Here is a 25,399-nt window from a genome sequence, read left to right on the forward strand (position 1 = left end):
TAACATAATTAATATGAAATTGATATTTTTGTGAATAATACAAACACCAATATTTCTCTTGAAAAAAACTTTAACTTTGTTTTAAACCATTTTAAGTACTTTGTTCCAACCGGTTTCGACAAGCACCTTATCATCTTCAAGGTTCGACCTGTACTTAACTTAAAACAGAGAAATATTCATTTTTAGGTTAGTAAGGGGGGTAAAGAAGTTGGTAATTAAGTGAGGTTTTAAGTAAAAGGGGATTGAAGCGTAAAGTTTTTTATTTTTATTTTTATTTCTTGGAAGAGACCAGATTTTATTTTGTTTGGTTATTAATGATTGGAATTTTCTGAAGGCAATTGTTATTTCCAAAATCTCTTAATTATGTAATGAGTTCACTTTTTTATAGAATGCAATATTTTTGTACTAGTTAAATGATTATCATTTTATACATACTTGTTCAGCAAATTCGAAAACTAAAGTTTCAAATAATATATTGAAAAGTTTTATATGTATTTGGTATTATATAATTTTTATAAAATGCAGTTCCACCAGGAAATATCAGTACTTTTATCATTATTTTGCTAACTCTATGTTTTAATTATATACATTAAGTTGCAACTAGAACTCCGTTGTAAACTGCCAGTTTAGCTTTCACTAATAGGGTTTTGTTTGCTCTTAATAAATTCAGTATGATAATATTTTTCCAATACAATATAATTAATTTAAAAGCATAATGATAAGCGTTTCATTATTTATAAGCGAACATACAACGTAAGTGTTTTTTAACCTGTATTGTTACATATCTATGTCCGATAAATGTCACCAATTTAATTCGTATAATAATAAAATATATTTGATGGAGTTTATTCGACTTTATTTGACCAATCGCTAAAATAAATATGTGATAACGTCTGTTTGCTTTTACTTGTAGAAAGTCTGAACTAATATTATTGATATAGGAAGCATAAATGGACTGAGTTTGTTTGTTAATCCTCTGTCTTATTACTTGAATCATCGACTACTTTCGGCTGAGGAAGCTTTTAAAAATTTAAACATGGTCAAAATTACAAACGAAAGAAATAAACAACATTTTGAGTGTAACCAAATACTTGTTCACAAATTTGGAAAAAATCTCTAATAAGGAAATATTTTTACTTTATTTTTTGACATCTCAACATAGATGAAGAAGAATATGGTTAGCAAGCGTTTCTCAAGTATGTAAATATAATCCTGGATTCGGACCTCACATACAAATGGAAAGAGTCTGTGCTTAATAAAACGTTTCCTAATGCAAACAAAGATGGCCGTTGTGAACTCGCAAATACTGTGGAACGAGTTTGATCAATAAATCTAGAAGTTTGATGAATTTGATTAAGGTGGTTGTCAATCTTGCGTAGAATTGGTGAATGTTACACGTGTGTAAAGTAATCACTTACCAAGCCCAAGGCGTTCGTTAGCCCTGTTAATGCCCAGAGTTTTATATTCTTCTTTATCTATGTTGAGGTGTTAAAAATAGTATTCAATAATAACTAGGAGTGTAAAATCACTAACGTTTATTTTCACCCTCTCCGGGTATTAAACCCGGGATTTCTAGCACGATAGGTAAACACGTTAACTATAACATTAAAGATGGACACTTTTTAAATGGATTTTTATTTAACTTATTAAAAGTACAATGAAAATAATAAAAGTGGATTCTTTAAGACGCGAAAACTAAAAGTGCCAATTTACGAAATCCTCGAATTGATATAACAACCAATAAAGTAGAATGCGGCAGGTTTTTACGCTTTTTCCCCCTGAAAGAGCTGAATTAATAAAACGTTTCATGAAGGCACTCACTGAAAGGAATTTTCAGGTTTCAAATAATGATTGAAAGCTTTAGATGTGACATATTACGAAATAGCTGTTTTTACGCCTCTTACTCGGCCATAATGAATGGCAGCAAAAGTGCTTACGCATTTTTTAGGTCTCAGATACTTTTTCCCACGAATGTTTTTGACATTATTACCACTTAAAATTATTATTTCCGGAAATTTTTCACGAAGGGCGGCTTTTGAAACCGGTGATGGATTAAAACATATTCCGTTTTTTTTTCCGAAAAACTTTCAGAAAAGGTTAAAATATCAAGAGAGATTTTTTTTCGTATTTCCAGTACCATTAGGGGAAAATGTTTTAAACATGGAAAAATAAATACATAAGGGATATCGTCTCAATAGAAATGAAATAAATTTTTATGAGAAAGAAAATTTGGCGTGTGGGAAATTACAAAGCTTACCACATATCGTCGGTAGGCTTAAGTGGTCACTTTAAATATGTATATTTTTTTATAATTTTCACAAAAATTATTTTTTTTAAAATATTTTTCATTTGTGCATACTAAAGTTTGCATTCATATGTGAGATAAAGTACGTATTATATATTTGAACACCTATCAAATATCGTCACACCGCACATTCATCTAAGATATCGCTTTTATGGCAACGCCCCTAATATTGAAAAGAGATCCCATTCAGTCTCCTTTCATCCTTTTTTAAGCATTTCCGTTATTTCTTTGACAGTTTTTCCTTACTCATTCGTTCCACATATCTAAACCATCACAATCCACATTTATTAATTTGATCGTTTTTATAATTGAATAAGTTAATTTATATTCCAACATTTTGAGTGTGTTCAAATACTTGTTCTCAAATCTGGATAACTGTCAATAAAAAAGAACTCCTCAATGGAGATTATCCAGATTTGTAAACAAGAATTTGGACACACTAGAAATGTTGTAAATACAGAAATATAGAAATATAGAAATATTGTAAAATGTTGTAAAAATAAAATTACTGGTCAAATTATAAGCTACATAAAAAATATGGTGTTTGTAGGTTCTCAATACTAATATAATCCGGGGTTCAGATTTTGCATTTAAATAAGAGTCTCTGCTTAATAAAAGCTTTCCTCAATCCATCACAGATGGTTGTCGTGAGCTCATATCGCTCACTCCTTTCAACAACGTCATATATCAAAAAACTTGATTTTTCAGGAGATCGTTGTTAAAGTTTAAAAATAAAAAAAGATGTTTTAAAAATAATTATCAACCCACTTTTTGAATTTTTCCTATGCAACAGATCTTTTTAGGTAAAACATGAATGTTTTTTCTTTATTTGAAAAATATTTAGGATATTCAAAAAAATAATTAAACGCTACCTTTTCTTCAAAATGAAAAAAATTAAACTTTCTGCACTGTAGCGGGTAAATATTAAGTTAAAAATATGCCGCTTTTGCTGGGATATAGTACATTTTCTCTGCATTTCTAAAACACGCACAACTACAAAATGAGATTTTTTTATATATGACGTTGTTGAAAGGAGTGAGTGATTTGTACTGTATCGCAAGATTGATCAAGTTTTAAAATTTATGAGTTCTATTTTCTTAAGTAGTATGGTTGTCAATCATGGGTAGAATTGGTGAATGTTGCACGTGTGTAAAGTGATCACTTAACCATCTTATGATAGGTCATAAGTCCTGAAAATACGTAGACTTCAATATTCTTCTTCATCTATGCTCAGAAGCCAAAAAAATGTTAAAAGCTTTGCCTTAAAGCGTTCATGACATTTTTTGTTGTTTTTTATTGTAATATTTAAATGTTTTTTTTCTTTTCCATTTTGATTACTTTCTCTTTTATTTTCTTCCCTTTGTCGTCTTATTTTTGTATAAAGTAAAGGTTTAATACATTTTCTTATTCCTTTTGTATCTTTTTCCTGTAATTTAATCGTTTTCTTTCCTCTGTGCTGTATTTTTGCTTTTATTTACCTGCTCCCAAACAAATACAGGACTCGCGGTCTTGGGGATATGGGACATATAGACGGTTCAAAAGTCAACCAGCGTAAGTCACTTCTTTTTTTAAAGTGGACTTATTTCACTTTATTTTTTGACATATCATCAAAGGTAAAGAAGAATATGGAAGTTTATATGAAAAATACTCCTATAGTTGGATATAATCCAGATTTGTGTACACTCAAAATGTTTTTATTTTACATTGTTTTTTTAAAGCCTAGAGTTTTGAGTGATAAAGTCATATTTGCGCTACTTTTGTGCTAAATTTGTTTGTTATTGAAATATATGTACTGATATTAGGTGAAGAACAATATGGAAGTATGGGTATTCACAGAGTTTACAAGTCATAGGCTTGTTTAAGTGATCACATTATAGTTTTGAACCCGTTATTTACAACCACAGTTATCAAAGTTCAGATTTATATTTAAGCTTTAATTGATAAGTTTCTTGGTACTTTCTATGGTTAAGATTAATGTTTTATAATAAAACACAGCACAGAAACATTTCCAAACACTTAAAAGCTGATTCTGATCAAATTTTCCTCGGCCTTCCTGTGTTTCTTCTTTCAACTTCATTCCTCTCGTATATTTTATTGAATTACCATTCTTTCCTCACTCATTTTTTTTACATAGCCATACCATCTCGACCCACTTTTCTTAATTTTAAGTTTAAGAACCTTTAAATCATGTCAAGTTTTCCTCGGTCTTTTACTGTTTACAGCTCATTATTTATTTCTAGTATTCTCTCTTCACTCATTCGTTCCAGATGTCCAATCCATCTGAAAACCCATTTTTTAATTTCCCCTCTCGCCCGACTGTTGACGACAGTCAACAGTCCGGCTCCTGAGGAGTTTTACGTGGCTTCCTCCCAGCAATGATCAAATGCTGAGAAGTTCCAGATTGGTGCACACTAGATTATACCACCTGTTCCCAACACAGATGAAAGTGAAACATTTTTCTTCAGTTGTAAGAAACAAAAATCCACATTATGATCTATAAATCGTGTACATAATAATCAAGGTAAATAGTACATCCAACTCCCATCTTGAAAAAATAAATCAAAAAACCATAAAAAAAAACAATTCGGGCTTATTCCGCAGTGTAAAAAAAATTATGTAATTTTTTCTTGTAAAATGAATTTTGCCAAATGTGCCAGTTACGAGAGTTGGCCAGGAAAGCGTCAAGGCAATATAGTCTAACAGAATGCTAACAACTACATTACGTTACGCATGGCGGAGAAAATCTCCACCGAATGAAATTAAATCATTATGAATTATTACATTTTGTTACTTAAAATATTCGGCTAGAGAGTCGTAATAATTATAATTTAACCTTTAGCTTCTGAGTGTAATATTGCGACTGGCCTTTTACCAGCATAGATAATTCTCGCTACCTTAAAATAGCGAGGCAATTAGTGTCTTAGCGCTGTAGCCTTTAGAGATAAGGTAACGCATGTTATAATATTCGTTAAGTTGGTTCATAACCTTCCAAACTACTCAACCTTATAACTCGAATTGAAATTACCTACATACCTAATTAAATTAAAAAGTAATCAAGTGTGTTTTATCATATAACATACGTTTCACCCGTCCTGAGAAAGTGACTCTTTCAAAATGACATGACGTTCGCTTTACTAAGAAATTTTTATAAATTCTGGATCATTTAATTTAATTATTCGTTTCCTTTTTACCCTTAGTAAGACGATGGATTTACATTTATAAAATACATATATATGAATGTAGAAATCAATTATTTTCATGAACATATATCGCTCAATCCTTTTAAAAACGTCATAAATCAAAAATCGATAATTTTCAATTGTGCATGGTTTCAGAATGCCCAGAAAATGTTATTAATCCTAGCACATATTTATAACTTAATATTTACCCGCTACACGGTAGAAAGTGCTGTTTTTGCATTTCGAAGAAAATTCGTATTGTTCAATTATTTTTAAAAAAAAAATTAAACTAAATATTTATCAAATGGAGAAAAAACCTTCAGGTTTTACTTCTTGATATTTATTTTTCATACTTTGTATTAAATATAGACTGTTGTCCGTAGGAAAAATGTTGAAGTACTGAGTTCCCAAGTGTTTAAAGTTCTGTTGTGAATCATTTTTGATATTTTTTCGTCTAATTCCTGTTTGTCTTCCAGGTGTCCTGGATCAGGAAGCGTGACCACCATCTGCTGACGGTGGGTGGCAGCACGTACTCGCACGACGCGCGCTTCGTGGCACAACACGCGCGCCACGTGCCCGCCGCGTGGCCGCTCGTCGTGCGGCGCGTGCAGCGCTCCGACCGCGGCCTGTACGAGTGCCAGCTGGCCTCACATCCACCCGCCTCCATACTGCTAGAGCTTAGAGTCCACGGTGAGGTCTTGTTCAATTTTTAAAAATTATCTCGAATTATTTATTAACCGGTTTGCTGCCTCGTGCGCGTTAACGCGCTCTCCAATTTCGTTCTCGCCAGGCCGGCCATACAAAATGAGCCAATTTACTACAGTTTACGTTTCGGCTGAAACTTTGCGTCGATTGGATTTCCCTATACGGCTGTCCAAACTCAAAACACAGTAATTTTTTTGTAGTACTTTTTTCTCCATTTTTGGACTAAATAGATTCTACTTAGTCCAAAAATGCAAAATAAACCTACTACAAATAAAATGTCTATTACTGTGTTTTAAGTTTGGACAGCCGTATAAACCTTGAGGTCTAGTGAAAACAAGTAGGGACTGTCTGTTGAACAATGAATGCTTTCTCATACTTAAAAAAGTTATCCTTCCAGTTGTTTAACCGGATCGCTACCACGAGCGCGTTAACACGCTCTTTAATTCCATGCTCGCCAGGCCGGCCATACAAAATGAGCGCGTAAACGCGCTCTCGTTTGAGCTTGTCGCAAGCCAAAATCAAATCCAATTCCAATATATTTTAGTAAGAATATACAGATACATCTATTAGAAAGATCAAGAAATACTAAACAAGACAATTTGTATTTCCGCATGTTGATGAGAAAACATATAGTTCTCGAAATAAATGGTGTGTACATTCATTAGCTCAAAAGTATTGTAATTTTATTGTTATATAGAAATCATCGTTATTTTACAAAATCAATCTTAAAACAAAAATAAAAAACTTAAGAGTTTACATATCATACAATATAAGACCTTATTTAAAAAAAATCTTTTTATATGATACAAAATAAAAATCACGTAGGTTGACGAACCTAATATTTAACATATAATTTATATTTGAAGCACAAAATTTGTGATTTTCCATTTTATAATTAAAATGTTACTTTATTTTAAAATCACTATAAATACTTTACTTAACTCTAATAATTAACTCTTAAGGTAAAAACAACTTATTCATTATTATTTAATGAAGTTTTACAACCTGCTTCCATTTTCCATTAAGTCATTAAAAAGAAAATAAGGATAAAAAACTACTCACAAACGAATAATAGAGAAGTAAGTCCAAAATAGATCGCATCATTAAGCCATGTTATATTTTATTTTATAAAAAATGAATTTAAAAAAAAAAAAATTTTAGAGAAAAATGAAAAACTCACATTAGTTAGGCCATAATTTTTATTTTTAATTTTTTTAAATAATGTGTTTGATGAAATAAAAAGGATTAAATTAAATACATTTACAACATTTTAAGTGTGCCCAAATACTTGTTCACAAATCTAGATAACCTCCAATTATAGGAGTTTTCCATATTATTTTTTGACATCTTATCATAGATGAAGAAGAATATGTCTGGCAGACTTCTATATTCTTCTTCATCTATGATGGGATGTCAAAAATTATAAATTAAACACATTTAAAAATGTTCCAAATTCATAATCTCCCAGTCTTACAACATTTTGAGTGTGTCAAAATACTTGTTCACAAAATCTGGATTAACTCCAATTACAGAAGTTATTTTCATATTATTTTTTACATCTCATCAAAGATGAAGAAGAATATAGAAGTCTGGGCATTTACGAGGCTGACGACCGTCATAGGCTGGTTTAAGTGATCACTTTACACACGTGTAACATTCACCAATTCTACCCATTATTGACAACCACACTACTCAAATTCTTGGAAGCTCTATATATATGAACCAATTTAGAAACCTTGTTCTTGAATCACTAGAACTTCACTAGAGACATCTATTGGTGAGATGTAAATCTCCCAGTCTTGATCGAAGGTTTACAAAGGTTTACCCGGATATTTTAGCTCTGCCTAAAATAATATTTTCAGAATCCCTTAAATGTTTTTAGAACCTTCAACTTAGTGAGCTTGATAATGTGAAAATACACAATCAAGAATTTGGAAAGTTATCAAGGATACACAATTAAGCCTGTTATCACATCCTTTGGGCCGTATATTCCGGGAATTAGAATTTAGCTCGTGGCAATGCAAGACAATGAACATCTATTTACCCAGAGCATATTGCCATAACATGGGGTCTATAGCAGGATTTACCCATTGGAATAAGGCATTTCAACGTACAAATTATGCAGGTGTTGCTAGGCGAATCAACGTATTAATAATGCGTATATTTTATTAAGCATTTTTTAAAAATAAATTTTGATCAATAGTGAACATATATCTGTATACTATATACAACTATATTTTTTCCTTAATTACTATAGATTTGTTTGCTTTTAAGCTAGAAATACATTTTCATTTTAGTTCTCATTACTTTGTTTATGTATTAATTTTAAATCAAACACAGATTTTTTGAGTCTACTAAGTTGTATTTTATTAACAAAAACACATAAAAAATTATGTTGTGACAATTGTTTCGCCTTGTTAGGGCATTATCAAACGAATGTAATAACTCATTACTTAGGGTTGTGACATTTTCAAAGCAAATGACTCTTCTACAGTTGTCCCTTTTATTTAAAGCTTTTAGCCTGAAAAAAATACCTGCCATTGAAATAAAAGTTGAATTTAATTGCGAAACCACATAAATATGACATTTAAAACTACTAAGTGTATTTTGCCGGTTTAAAGAACGTAGAAAACATTATTATACTGTATCATCAGTCGAAATTGCATATTTTCGAGTTGAAGTTTTTTGCCAATATTTAATGAAAAAGTAGTATTAACTACGTAAAACTTAAATAAAAATGGGTAAAAAGAAACAATAAATGATATTTACCATTCGCAATATCTTGAATAAATTTTTCATACATATAACCACATTGCTTTTTTAATTCAAATACATCAAAATACTTTCTCTTAGTTGGTTCTTCCGCCTCTGTTAAAATCTTGAGAAATAAATTTATTTTAATTTATTCTTATTAGCTGCGAAACAGATAAGTTTTAAAAGATCTAAGCATTATATGAGACGTTCTGTAGTACAATGTACTTTTATTTCTTGAACTTTCCCTGAAATAAGAAGTTAATCCTGCTTCTTAACTTAAAAGTTCTAATAAGGCTCTGGCGCCTTCTCGTTACATTTAGAACTACTTCATTTATGAATAATTTAACTATCTTATTGTTCAACATTTTGAGTGTGTCCAAATATATAAATATTTCTACTTTATTATGCGATTTAAACTATATTTTTTTACCAAGGAAAAACATCGCATAAATTCAATACCTGTTTCAATTCAATTCAATTCGATCTATTTTAATTTGTCAAAAATGTATTAAATAACTTCAAAGCGGATATAATCCATATTTGTGAACAAATATTTGTACACACTCAAAATGTTGAAACGTCATTTTAGATGTAAACAGCTTAAATCATTTTTTTTTGACATCTCAACAAAGACGAAGAACTATAAGGAAATCTGCGCATTCACAGGGCTTGGACGATTGTAATAGGCAGGTTTTAACTTAAACCAGCCTATGACAGTCGTAAGCCCTGTAAATGCCCAGACTTCCATATTATTCTTTACCTATGTTGGGATGTGATCAAAAATGTTAAAAAATAACCACAAATAGGAGATAATCCATATCTGTGTACAAGTATTTGATGTTTTAAATGTTGAAAACAGCTAAAATTATTTATGTACAAATAAAAAAATTACGCATATAAGTATATATATAACGTGGTAATATTTTTTTTTGTAAATTGGGTGTAAATAATATGTATAGTGGGTGTATAATAATAAAATAAACAATGTGTTGCTTTGTAATTAAAGAAACGACAATAAAAGTTTATTCTTAATTAATCTTTACAATAATTTTTATATCTATCTGATTCTGACAGTTAATAATATTATATTTTTTCTATCGGATCTCTTTTGTTTAATTTTGTGCGATGCATGCGACATCTGGTGGTAGAACTGTTTTATGTAGGTACTATTTGTAAGTACTTAATAAAATGTATAGGTAGGTACCTAGTTATTTTATTACATATATTTACATGTTTGTAAGTTAAATGTAGTAATTTATCAATAAATTCCATTTACATAATTTTATAAGTACCCAACGTACACACGTTACATTCCAATCTTAAATTAATCGTGAACTAAATTAATTTCCTATGGTTCTGTTAGAACTAATCATTCGAAACAATTATTACCTATTCTAACACATCCTATTAATTCCTTACATCCTTGTAATCCTTAAAATGGCTCCTTGGAAACACGTTTTGCCTCTCAGCTCTCGGCGTACAACAATTACGATTTAAATTGTATCAAATTAAATGAAAACACAAATTAGATTGCTTCCTAACGATAGCGTACAAAACTTTAGTTTTATTCCGTAAACGTAATACGTGGGAAGTAGTAATATTCACGCGACTTTGTATATTAACCTTCCTGGATCTCACAGGATCTTTTTTGGACCCAATGCTGCATAGGGCACTAACAGCTTACCCTGCCGAATTTCGATCTCAACCCCACAAGTTCCCGCAAGTTCCCGCAAAAACCTATAAAACAAGAGGTAAATCTACCTTACCAAATTAGATCATTTTTATGAAGGAAGATGGAAGTCTGAGCATCCTTGGACCTAAGAATTGGCATTTTGGTGGTTTAAGTGATCACTTCATACAATTTCGTAACATATACCAGTATCAAACATCCGTATTTTGTTGATTTTTGAAATTTGTTAACTACATCGCTCACTCCTTTCAAGAACGTCACAAATAAAAAAAACTTGATTTTTCAGGACAACGTTTTTAATGTTTAAAAATATAATACAATGTATTAAAAATAAATATCAAGCCACTTACTGAACTTTTTACTGTTCAACAGATATCAAACCTGAAGGTTTTTCTCCATTTGACAAAAATTGTATATTTAAAAAAATAATTAAACAATACCTTTTCCTCAATATTAAAAAACAACACTTTTGGCCCTATAGCGGGTAAATATTAAGTTAAAAATATGCAGCTTTTGCTGGGATATAGTACATTTTCTGGGCATTCTGAAAACTTGGACAACTGAAAATTGACCATTTTTGATTTACGACGTTCTTGAAAGGAGTGAGCGATATGTGCAAGCTACTGCTAATAATACTGATGTCATACATAGGGTGAATAATCTAGTCTTTTTCAATTCACAACATTTTGAGTGTGTCAAAATACTTGTTTACAAAATCTGGATTATCTCCAATTACAGGAGTTATTTTGATATTATTTTTTACATCTCATCAAAGATGAAGAAGAATATGGAAGTCCAGAATTTTCGTCACACCAATAGATGTCTCTAGTGAAGTTCTTGCTATTTAAGAATAATGCTTTAAAATTGGTTCATATGTAGTGAACTTCCAACAATTTGAGTAGTGTGGTTGTCAATAATGGGTAGAATTGGTGAATATTACACGTGTGTAAAGTTATCAGTTAAACCAGCCTATGACGGTCGTCAGCCCCGTAAATGCCCAGACTTCCATATTCTTCTTCATCTTCGATGAGATGTCAAAAACAACATTTTTCAATTCAGGTTTTACTTGATAAATACCACTATTTTTTAAAATCTATTGCGACACGTGCTCCGATACATTCCGGATTATTTTTAAACACAATTATTCTTCAAAAATGATGCGGAATGCATCGAAACGCGTGTCGCAATATATTCAATGAAACAGTAGTATTTACCAATTAAAATTTAAGTAAAAAAAATATTATTATTTGGTCCCAAAGAACAGATTTGCACGCTTGACTAATTTTTCGACCTTGTTTCGTTCAAAATAGGAAGTTGACTGTGCAAAGAAGCCTGTTTGATATCGAGATATTGAAAAAATATTTTTGTTTACACGAAAAATTGTTATCTGTAATCTGAAGGCAAACAAGTCAACAAAACGGTATTTCTCTCAAAGATTAAATTTTGAATAACGACTCTCTCACGGTGTTTATTCAATAACGTTGTTTTTATTAGTAATAGAAGAAATTAAATCAACACGGATCATTCAAACGAATTAATCCCTATTCAGGCTTGCTATTAATTTACAAATCTGTACAAATAAAAATGTGAATGATGGTTTATTCAAAATCTCAAATCTTCTCGGGTTTTTACCGATCGCTTTGAAATTTTGACACAACTGTTTTTTTAAATACGCGCGTGGTCAACTGGGGTCAGATAAAAGTATGTTTTTTTTTTAAGTGTAATGGCAGCACCATCTGTTGAGCGTGGTAGGAACATCCCAACACTATACATTATGGTCAACTGGGGTCAGATAAAAGTTTGTGTTTCAATATTTTTTACCATAATGGCAGCACCATCTGTTGGACGTGGTAGCAACATACGCAACACTATACATTGCTCGTGATGGCCAGCGTGTTTTTGACAGCTGTTCAAGTATTAAATAATCGAAAGAAATAGGAAAATAAATAAATAAATAAGTATTAAAAATATATATATAAGTAATCATAAAAACTCAGTACGCTAATGTTTTGGCGAGTGGCACATATACTAAATATATAACTAATATTTTTGTCAAAAAAGCAGAAAAGTAAAAATGACAAACCATCTAATGTAAATGGTATAAAAATTTTAAAAAATTAAAATGCATTTAAAAAAAATTATACCCATAAGCAAAGTGAATTAAGCGACGTGTTTTATCTCTTTTCTTTCTTTTAAATTTTATCAGAATGAGCCACAACAAAGCGTGGCCGGGTACAGAAAGTTAAATAAAACAATGTTAAATAATTATTAAAGGATACTAACTAACTAACCATCACGCCGCTTCCGCGCAAGGGTAGGCAAATACAATAGAACGCCACATCAGTCTGTCTTTGCAAACAACCTTCGCAACTTCCACATTCATGTATCTTCTTATACATATCCGCCGATTATTCCGGCTCCTTACCTGACCACATTCAAGTTTTTAAATACTTGATCATGCCAAGTTTTTCTCAGTCTTCCTCTGCTTCTATTACCAATCACATTCAAATCTTTACACGTATTTATATATACACTGTATTTACCCCTCAAATCATTGTTATAAATAATAATAATATGTTATATATCGTACTGATATAAAAATTTCAAAATACATAAACGATGGCATTTAAAGTAAAATATAATTTTACAGTATTTAAAGTAGGTGAAAACTCTGTAATTTGAACCGGTCAAAGTTATGAATTAGTTAAAATAACATATAAATAAGTATAATGATTTTATAACAATGTTATTTTTGAAGTTATATTGTAACTACATTATTATAACATGAATAATATTGCCTCGATAATAATGTTTTACAAATAAAATTCTCGTTATGTTGCCCTATCTAATTAATTCATTGTTGACTTTCTGTCGAAGTGTATGGAAAATTTGAAATAACATTTTCCGGGTTTGTTATACCAAGTACACGAGAAGTCAAACAAAATCAAATGGCAAAAATTGAATTTGGAGACACGGTGGGGCGGAATATCGAATCACTCCTTTTTATTTCAAAAATCCTGCCAATCTTTAAACGTTGCAAATAAATATTTTATACAGTTATTAAATCAAGCATTATTGCAGTGTTTTTATCGCTTGCTAAAAATATGTATGAATTGAACTGTGAAATATAAAAAAAAAAATTTTTAACCTTTCCCTTCCAGTGCTGAAATAAAACGCGCGTTCCGGTGTTGGGTAGTCATTACAAAATAAAATATTAGCGATTTAAATCGGAAAAATATAGTCATTCATAGCTTTCCCCTTTAATCAATTATAAATGTCAAAAATTTTAATAATTTAGATTTATTTGCTGAAAACATTAAAAAACCATCTGGCAATGCTCGTAGAACAAGCATAGGTCCGGTCCACCTTAGTTGCAAGCCCAAGAGCTACTGCCGACTGCGAACAAGGAGCTTTGAGCTCCTCGCACTTATACAGTGCAAGTATGCAAGAGTGAGACGCAAATATAGTGTCGCACTTCCCACACACTCTTCACACGATGTTTATACGTGAATTTGCTTCCGATATTCACAAAATACCTCGGATGTATCCGATAAATTTTTATTATTATAAATATTATTTTTTAAATCAATGCGTAAATATGTTATAGAGGAATACCTAATATTTTAGCCTTGTATTTATTATATTTACAGAGATATTGATGGTTATTAGTAGCAATGTATACAAGGTAAACAACACCGGGAAGGGAGGGTTAAGGATGTTTGAAAAATAACTCAGAGATTTGTCACAAAATAATAAATTTGATCAACCATTTTGTATAAAAAAAATATACGTACATATTTCTACATATACATATTTCAACTAATGCAGGTATATTCTTAATAATTAAAAAAAACACTTGTGTAATACTACTTATAATACCACGGCTGTCCAAATTTAAAACACAGTAAGGGACATTTTTTCGTAGTACGTTTTTTTTGCATTTTTGGACTAAGTAGAGTTTACTTAGTCCATAAATGCAAAAAAACCTACTACAAAAAAATGTCCCTTACTGTGTTTTAAATTTGGACTGCCGACCAGGTGAATTGTTAACCTGTAGATGAAAACATCTGTAGTTTTCTTTGTATGTATAAAGTAAAATAAAAGTGTTTAAACAATCAAAATGTCATACCACAAATGAGTTGAATACGAATCAATAAAATTATTTTGTGAAATATTTTTACGGTTCGGGCAAGAAATTCGTATTCTAGAAATTCAACAAATTAAAAAAATTAACTTAAAAAATAACATGCGTAGATCGGAAACCCGTGCAGATGACTAAGCGATAGAGATGCCGTGATAATCTAAAAAATATAATCGCATACAATTATAACGAAAAATCATAGAGTTGTAAAAAAATAAATGTTAACGCAATGAAATGTGAAAAACTTTTTTCTTAATAAAACTAGACTTGAGATGCTCCAGTGATATAAAAAATAAGGTAAAAAACGGGTAACATGCGTTTCGTAAGTTATATTTGTCATTGTGTTTTGTAATGATTAAGATTTTTAAAAATATTTACTTATTTAATATTATTAAAATTTTATTTTATTTCAAATATTTTTATTTTATATATTTTTTATCTTATTTTATTAAGGAGTCAAATATACTGCTTTGTTTTTATTATTTAAATTTTTCATTCTATTTTATAAAACGTATACCCCTGTTACTGCTAACGGTACTGGAACACTTTTGATTAGGAAGACGGAAACGCGCAAATGAAGACAATCTTTTATTTATTAAAAATTACAAAGTTATAAATGGGAAAATAACAAAATTACACCAATACATCGAAATTGACCAAACACAAGGGCGAGAAAAACAAGGCGACACCAATATAAAAACAGAGCGAGCGCGGCGTATACACGTTTTGAATATTATTTAATCTGAGCACACTAAAATTAGTCCGCCACCCCTTATATATGATTTTAAAGGAGTTACATGTGGTGGGGACAATATTATAAACAAAATATAGGTCGAAAGCTAACCTTGAACCTAGAAACTTAAGGTTTGGGAAATAAAAATACATTTTGAGTATTTAAGGAACTCTTTGAACCGCCTATAATACATTGTATGAATTAATTATATTGTATATTTTTTATCGTACAATAAATAAAGCTCCTTTTGTAAAACAGTTCTTTAGAATTACTTGGAATCTTTTAATGAATAAACAAAGCTTTCATTGTGTTCTTACACGACAAATCTTATTAAACCTTACCTCAAATAATTAAGATGCCACAAGCCTTACAATGTGGGCTAAGAAATATATTAAAGTTTACTTACTAGGGACTACTACCTTCAAAAAAACCTAGTAAATCAGTTTTTTTTAATAAATTGCTTATTTAGTCATGAATTAAGTTACCGTACTTAAAATTCTACATTAATAATAAATAAATAAAAATTAGTCTTTTTATTGATATGATTTATATATGGTTGTTGAAAATCATGTTTTTTTTAAATTGATTTTTTATTAAAATGGTTTGGACATGTAGGAAAGAACGGTAAAACAAATTTATGAGGCGAATGTTATTGGGAAAAGGAGCAGCGGAAGACCGAGAAAAACATGGCACGATTAGGTATGCCAAATACTTGAAAGTGGTCAGGTTAGGAGTCGTAACAATCGGCGGGTGTGTATGTATGAGGAGATGCATGAATGTGGAAGAGGCGAAGAATGTTTGCAAAGACAGAGTGGTGTGGCGTTCTATTATATCTGCCTACCTCTGCGGGGAAGTGGCGCGATGGTTAGTTATTTAGTAAGTTATTTATTTTATTCATTTATTATATTTTATTTTCATATATACATTTATACTACATTATTCATCTAATGGATAGATCTACAAATAATAGGTTTTAAATAATTGTAGTAAACTAAATATGTCCAAAATTCTATGTTTTTTATGTACGTTTATAATTATTATTTTTATTTAACGTATTAAAAGCATTGTGGTCTAGTAATATAACACTCTATTTATCATTCATTGTTCACATTGTGTAATAATTTTAAAAAAAAACACTACTTCGCAACTGCCGGTTTCGGAATAATCATTCTATCATCAGGTCTAATGTAGGTTGAAATGAAATTCTTACGGTCTGAAATTTATACAAAAATAAAATTTCGAAAGAGAGAAAGAAGGCAAATGAATTACAGTGTGAATATTTTTAAAAGTGGACTTGTAGTAAAATTACTAATACTACTACTTCTACTACCATCACGCCGTTTCCCCGCAGGGGTAGGCAGAAAAGATGGAACACCATACTCTTCTGTCCTGACATACACTCCTTGGCTCCTTCACATCCATACATCTAGTCATACATACCCCCCGATTACGCAGACTTTTGACACCACCAGATTTTAAATGAAATTAAATTGGTTATTTAAAATGGATAAGTCTTTATCAGTTGCTTTACACAAAGTGAACGATGAATGATAATGAGAGTTTTTTATTATTATCGATTATTATATAAAACTTGTGTTCTTCGGAAGAACATGATTAAAATAATACATTAATCGATTCGACAGTCACTTTGTGGTAATATTTATCCATTTTTAATTTAAGTCTTACTTGGTTAATTCCACTTTTTCTCAAAATTTGTTATGACACGTGTTTCGATGCTTTCTGTATCATTTACGAAAACTCGTTAACGGATCGAAACACATGTCATAACAGATTTTAACAAAAAGTGGTATTAACCTAGTTATACTTATTTTTTGAAAATCTTAGTTTTGAAAATAAGCTCAAGATATATTTAACACAAAAACGTCAAATTGCACTTCTAAGTATATGAAGAATTGTGTCGGGTTGTTGTCCCGTGGTTAGTGTCGCGAACTCTTAAGTCAGAGTTTCTCGGTTCGGTCCCACTCTACCACTTTTTTATACCTATTTCTTATAATGAATTTAATACTTTTTTTCTTATTTATTTTTTTACAAAAATGTTAATAAAATTAGTATATAACCACTCACCGAGATTTTTACGTCTACCGGTTTCGAGACGTACCCGTCTCTTCGTCAGGACAATCACTAACACAGCATGCAAACAATACTACCCTTCACCACCATAGCACCATTTTTTTCTTCACCACCATAGCACCACCATAGCACCACCATAGCACCACCCTTCACCACCATAGCACCACCATAGCACTTTTTTTCTTATAATGAGCCGCTTAGGCTCGCAGAAATAGCATGAAACTTAAATATTGGTGTAAATAATAAAAACACAAATATTTATCTTTTTTTTTTAAAAAAACTTACTGTGTTTTGCTATTAGATGACTGGTTAATTTTCATCATACAACCTTTCCTTGAGCTAAACAATACAAATCCAATTTATGGCTAACTCCAATTCGCAATGTTAATTTCGTTCTTACATAGTTAATTTCTAAGAAAACAGAATGAAGTAGTGCCAAAGAAACGTAGGTACTCACATGTAATGAAGATAAGATTTGATTACAAAAAGGAATAATTGGTTTTGTTTAAAGGTTCTACCATTTTTATTTACCAAGCAACTAAGTAACTATCACTCTGTTTCCCCGTTCGGGTAGGCAGAGAGAATAGAACGCTACACCAACCTGTCCAACCTTGCTATAAAATCATTCAATTTAAATTCATTTTGTCACAATAATTTTCTAAAATTATGGTTTTTAACTTCTGCCTTCTATTCATAACATTTTTTCAAGCCTTCTATCAGTCCGATGATATCAGTAAAGACGAAACCCGGTAACTGGTCAAGGAAGATAAAAGTGGAGAAAACTAAGTATTTGTTTTATTTTTTTAAATGCAGTTCCACCGAGAAATGTTAGTAAAGAACTTAATTTTTTTACAAGAATTGTTTTTTATAACCACTTACCAAGATTTTAATCTACCAGTTTCGAGACGTACCCGTCTCTTCGTCAGGGCAATCACTATACCAGCATGCAGATAATATTACACGTCACTATAGCATAGCATTATTCACACACATCCAACATAGCACTATTCACACACATCCAACTATATAAAATGTCATTCACATACGTTTTCAGTCGATCTGAGGACTAACATGCACTAAGGATTAGAGAACAACAAGCACTAAAGATGTTATTGTCTGAATTATAAAGGCTGAAATGAATGGGCGGATTTACGTTGTTTTTTTACGTTCATGCATCTCTCCGTATATATCTATTAATTATTTTGACTTTTGATCGGACCACTTTCAAGTATTTTAAATACTTTGACACACCAAGTTTTTCTCAGTCTTCTTCTGCTCCTATTTCCTTATATATTTCTACATTTATCTCATCAATTTGTGCTTTCCTCGCTCATTTGTCCCACATTCCCAAACCATTTCAGTCCACTTTTATAAAAAAAATATCGTTAATGACTTCCTTAGCTATGCACTTTTTCATTATTTTACCCTTTGAACATCTATCACAAATCGTTTTGCCGCACGCTTGTCTTTGAGATCTCATCAAGAATGCATTAACAAGGCTGAGATAAGGATTATCGACAAAATTAAGAAATGTGTTTAGAATATGAATCGATTGAGTGAAGTAGGAATAGTAAAACAAATAAACGAGGCGAATGCGGTTGGTAATTTACGTAGAAAACTAACTAACTAACTAACCATCACGCCGCTTCTCTGCAGGGGAAGGCAGAGAGAATAGAGCGCCACACCACTCTGTCCTTGCAAACATTCTTCGCCTCTTCCACGTTCATGAATCTCCTCATACATACCCGCCGATTGTTACGACTCTTAACTTGACCACTTTCAAGTATTTGGCATACCTGATCGTGCCATGTTTTTCTCGGTCTTCTTTTGCTTCTTTTCCCAATAACATTCGCCTCACAAATTTGTTTTACCGTTCTTTCCTCACTCGTTCGTTCTACATGTCCAAACCATCTCAACACACCTTTCTTAATTTTATCGATAATGCTTATCTCAGCTTTGCATTCCTTCCTTATTTCACTATTCGCACATCTATCTTACATCGTTTTGTCGCACATTCTTCTGAGAAATCGCATTTTGACTGCATTCAGTCTACTTTCAGCCTTCTTTTGCCAACTCCATGTTTCACTTTCATACATAAGAGTTGGAACCAGGACTCCGTGTAGTACTTGGTGTGATTGAAGTATGTACTTTCTCAGCATTTCTTCTTCATGTTATAATGGATAAATTTAAACGTTGTGCTTCACTCTCTCTTACCGCTCGCTGATAGTGTGTGAAGGATACGTGTATTTACCAGTGCTTACTTTTTGTTATTTTATTATTACTTTATGTTTAAGACGTTTTGTTTCTCTATTAGTGTATTTTTAATTTCATTGATTGATCCGGCAGTCACTTTGTGGTAAAATCTATCCATTTTAAATTAATGTTTTACTTACCCTTTTGTCAATGTCCCCAATGATAAGAAATAAAAAAAAAAAAAAATTAAATTAATAAATAAAAATAAGAAACAGCTACTACCCCCTCATCAACCTTCAACGTCCCAAGGACCCAACTCTAAAATTTAGAATTAGCTTTACATACGATGTTTGAAAATGGTGCGGAATGCATCGAAACACGTGTCACAGTAGATTTTAAGAAATAGTGGTATTTATGAAGTAAAAAATTAATTAAAAGTGTATTTTTATATTAGATGCTGTATTTATGCATTATATTAAAGGCTTTAGCCGTTCAATAACTAAATAAATAATTATAAAAACAAATAAAAATAATTCAAGCGTTTGAAATTGGTCAGATCATGTGACAGAATTGTCGGCGGTTATGTGTGAGAAAATGCATGGATGAGAGGCGATGATTGTTTGCAAAGATAGCTTGATGTGGCGTTATATTCTTTATGTAAGGCAAAGGCAAAATAAAGGAATGGGTAAATGATCAAGAGTTAATTTTATGAAAATTGTAAAATGTTAATTCTTAATTTTTTCACTTTTTTGTGTCTATATTAGGTTAAAATCGTTAAAAACAAAAAAATATATAACTAAAAAAGAACTCCACCGACAAGACACACAAGGTGGCTTGGTGGGTCTCTGCAAAAAAGGTTCTTAATTTGTATAAATTGTGATTTAAATAAATGTATACAAATAAAAAAAAAATAAAATGTCTACCTTTGCAGGGAAGCGGCGTGTCGGTCGGTTAATAGTTAAGACACATATAGGGGATTAGGTACAAAGATAATAATGTAACATGATTTTATTTTTTAACATCTCATCAAAGATGAAGAAGAATATGGAAGTCTGGGCATTTACGGGGCTGACGACCGTCATAGGCTGGTTAAAGTGATCACTTTACACACGTGTAACATTCACCAATTCTACCCATGACAACCACACTACTCAAATTCTTGGAAGTTCTATACATATGAACCAATTTAGAAACCTTGTTCTTGAATCACTAGAACTTCACTAGAGACATTTATTGGTGAGATGTAACATGATTTGTTTTGTTCACAGATGCATATGCGGAAGTAGAGGGAGCACCGGATATTCACGTTAGAAGTGGGTCGGAACTGAGGCTGACGTGTCGCCTGAGAGATGCCACGGAACCTCCATCATTCTTGTTCTGGTATTTTTATTTATTTATTTATTTTACTTACCGTACACGTGATAGAAGTAAAAATAAAACAAGCATATCGTAGTAATACAGGAGAAAGTGACCAAGTGCATTTTTTCACAAAACCGTGGTCATTTACTATTTGATATCTTACTAGCTTAATATTGCCCTGAACAAAATGGATTTTAAACTTGGAAGTATAATATTTTGAATTGTTAAAAATGACTAACTGCATTGATGTTTCTTTTCTTGTCAAGCAAAACTGACTTAAATAGGGCCTCCTGAACGTTTTGGTAGTTGGTCACTTTCTTCTGTACGACTACGATATATTATAGTAAACCATAGTGAAACTTTTGTGAGAGTCCGATAGAGAAAGAGAGAGAATAACACAAAAGAAATACAGAATTTCCTCTTAAAACATTTTGTCAATTCAACATTTACACTCTTGTTGGTTGGTGTTTCAATAATTAATACTAAAATTAAAAGTTATTGATAACTGAAATTATATTTTTATCTGAAAACTAAAAGAATATAAAAACAATATTAAATTAATGGTTTGAAATTGAAATTAAGTGTTTCAATAAGTAACACTAAAATAATGGATTGTGGTAACTGAAATTATTTACTCGTTGGAAAACCAACAAAATACATATATAAAAAATTACAAAACTTGAAATAAAATAAATTGGAATAAAATTACAAGTTTCCACGTAAAAATAACCAAAAAAAACTTTCCTATAAATAAGTATTACTATATAATATAATAACTTGAATGTCTGTATCAAATAGACACCAACAATGTTTCTCTGAAACGTTTTAAAAGAAATATTATTGATGTCTATTTCATTGCACATATCGCTGGCTCTATTTAAAAATTCATTTTGTTGGGACTGCTGTGCACTTTAGGGATTTTATAAAACCTTTGTTATGGTTACAATTAAAGTTTTAGAGAATCCTTGAATTTTTTATATAAGCATTGTTAACTATGTGGTATGGCAGCATAACACTTTCATCGTTCATTTTGTGTAATACCCCTTTTTTTAAATGCTTGATTTATCTATTGTTCAAGTAACTTGAAATCAAGCTACGGCTTATACCACACCTCTTATCACGTTTTTTCTTTAACTTAATCTTTATAATCCTATATCATATACTTACTTTTAAGTGGGTTTACTCATTATGTTTAAAGTCACTATAATTTCATGTAATTCATGCGTGAAAATTCTAGGCAAAAACATTCGGTGTGAGAATCCACTAAAGGCATATATGTCATGTAAATAAATTACACAAAGCACTAAAAACGTTTTTGTAATTTAAAAAATATATATTTTACTATACACAAACAATCCCTCTACCAGGCGAAGGCATAACTAAACAAGAATAAACTGAGAGGCTTGCAAAGTTTTACTGTTTAAAGGAAAATTGTTGATATTGGTTTCGAAATAGCTGTGGGACTAAACGACTCCCACATAAGTCGTTAACAGTTAAGTAAGGCATTAATCGCGACGAAACCTGACAGAATATTAAAAGGCTTAGGATTTTACGAAAACACCATAATTTTTTGCATCTCCACATTGAAGAAGAAGAATATGGAAGTGAGGGTATTTATTCACAGTGCATGTGTCATAGGGTGTCATTCACAGTGCATATGTCGGGTATTTATTAACAGTGCATATGTCATAGACATGTCATAGGGTGGTTAATCAATCACTTTATACACGTGCGACATTCACCATTCTACCCATGATTGACAGCCACACCATTTTGTTTGGAACCTTTACTTATATCATTAATAATATTTGTTTACCACATTTTTAATTGTGTCTAAATACTTGTTCACATAATCTGGATTATCTCCAGGTATAGGAGTTATTTTTATATTATTTTTTGACATCTCATCAAAGATGAAGAAGAATATGGAGTCTGGGCATTTGGTCGTCAGCCCCGTAAATGCCCAGACTCCATATTCTTCTTCATCTTTGATGAGATGTCAAAAAAATATATTTATTGACATCTCAACAAAAATGAAGAGCAATATGCAAATCTTGGCATTAACGGGGCTTAGGACCGTCATAGGCTGGTTAAAGTTATCACTTTACACACGTGTAACATTCTCCTATATTCTATACATGATTGACAACCACACTTCTCAAATTCTTGGAACTTATGTGTGTATATTGTTCAAATTCGATGTATAATGCTCGAATTCACTAGAATTTCACTAGAAACATCTGCGGTGAGATGAACAAATACTTTTATCGATCAGAAACTCTTTTATTTGTAAGTGCCCTGATTTCCAAATTATTTTGCATGTTTATTGAGATCTAAAAAATAATATGTTTACCTTTATAAATAAATGTTTATTTATATGTGTGTGTGTATGCGAAAATTCCTTGTGTTATGATTAATTCGTTTGACTTTCGACCATCGCTATGAGGTATAGTTTTCCAAATGTATATCTACGTCGTAAAATAGGTAGATAACATTATCCTTTACGGGTCATTGCATTTGGCTGATCCTTACATTCTCTACATTACCGATTCAGAATACTTACTGAGGAACGATAATGCGAATAAATCTACAGCGTGCGCCAAAACTTTCTTAAAATATTATGATTTGATAAAATCAATAATAATTTACAAAGTTTAGGAAATACAGCTCACTCCTTTCAAGAACCTCAAAAATAAAAAATCGACAATTTTCAGTTGTGCATGTTTTCGAAATGACCAAAAAATTTACTATATCCCAGCAAAAGAGGCATATTTTTAACTTAATATTTTTCAAAATTCTTCGCCATTGCTTTCAATTTTTCCTTTGTTTTCAAACTCCGTTCCTTGACTAACCCCTTCCCCTTACTTTCCCCCTATCCTTATTTATAGAACAATTTTATATTTTATATTTTAGTTATTATACAGACCTGAATGATGGAAGTTTAGCTTCTGAAACATGTAGTCTATAATTAAACTCAAGTGGTAAAAAACGAAGTTTTTTCTTTAATTATTTTAATATTTACCCGCTACAGGGCAGAAAGTGTTGTTTTTGCATTTTGAAGAAAAGGTATTGTTTAATATTTTTTTTTAATATACAATACTAAATATTTTTCAAATGAAGAAAAAACCTTCAGGTTTTACCTAAAGTTTTACAGTTTTACAGTAAAAAGTTCGATTAGTGGCTTGATATTTATTTTAAATGCATTTTTTTATATTTTTAAACTTTAAAAACCATCTCCTAAAAAATCAAGTTTTTTTTATATATGACGTTGCTGAAAGGAGTGAGCAAAATATCGTTTCTTACGCTCAACCAAAATAAGCTCTGTAGACGTCGCTAAATATCTTGAGAAAAAAGATGATATAATACTTGTTGTCCTGAATAACATACACGAAGATTTTTCATCTCCAATGTACCTGAATATCTACTATTACGACTCATACTACTACCATCACGCCGTTTTGCGCAGGGGTAGGCAGAGAGGATGGAACACCACACTCTTTTGTCCTGACAAACACTTCTCGCTTCCTTCACATCCATACATCTGGTCGTACGTGCCCTCCGGTCAAGCTGACTTTTGACACCACCAGATTTAAAGTTCTGATTGATCGTGCCGATTCTTTTTTGGCCGTCTTTTTTCTGTTTCCTCGCTCACATTCGCTCCACAAATTAATATTCTAATATTATATCTGTATAACTAATTTATTTTATCATAAAGTGCAAGCAATTAAGTTTTATCAACCAATTCATAAAATTCCATATTCCCTCAATCAATTTATTTTTCACCTGATGAAAACATCTCGTGTCTATTATTAAAAAAACTAGTCATGTTTTATTAATAAAAAAATCTATTTTTACATTTAAATAATAAAACTTTGAGCCTTAGAGATTTTTTTTTACGATTATGATATTTTTAGGATATTATTTTTGCAATCAAATTCTAAAATTCAGTAAGCAGTGGTCTGAAAATTTATCTTAAGTTATGAAAATAAGAAATTGATGAAAGAAAAAACTTTTATTTTGATTTAAAATATTGAAAGTATTGAAATATTACTTAAGTGCGTAAGTCAAAGTTATACGAGTTCAAGTCGATTCTGTTAACAAAGTTATTTTTTAGTCTACGCTTCTTTTGTATCAGTAAATAGATTTAAATTTAAAAAAAATATTTTGGCATCTCAAGATAAGTATTGTAGATGGAAAATAATATGGAATTATGGGCATTTACTGGGTTATAGCTAGGGCTGTCATAGGC

General features: G+C 31.0%; 1 protein-coding gene across 1 annotated transcript in view; it reads left to right on the plus strand.

The window, feature by feature from the left end:
* The window catches only part of LOC148300602 (uncharacterized), a 52,633-nt gene that overhangs the window by 19,825 nt on the left and 7,409 nt on the right, over positions 1–25,399 (plus strand). Inside the window, exons 3-4 of the mRNA XM_088274551.1 lie at positions 5,961–6,174; positions 21,060–21,171. Coding sequence (XP_088130677.1) covers positions 5,961–6,174; positions 21,060–21,171 — 326 coding nt within the window. The remainder of the gene's footprint in view (positions 1–5,960; positions 6,175–21,059; positions 21,172–25,399) is intronic.

The sequence above is a fragment of the Brachycentrus maculatus genome, unplaced genomic scaffold (genome assembly GCF_059751285.1).
Source record: "Brachycentrus maculatus isolate JH-2025_06_01 unplaced genomic scaffold, ASM5975128v1 h1tg000690l, whole genome shotgun sequence".
Taxonomy (NCBI): Eukaryota; Metazoa; Arthropoda; class Insecta; order Trichoptera; family Brachycentridae; genus Brachycentrus; species Brachycentrus maculatus.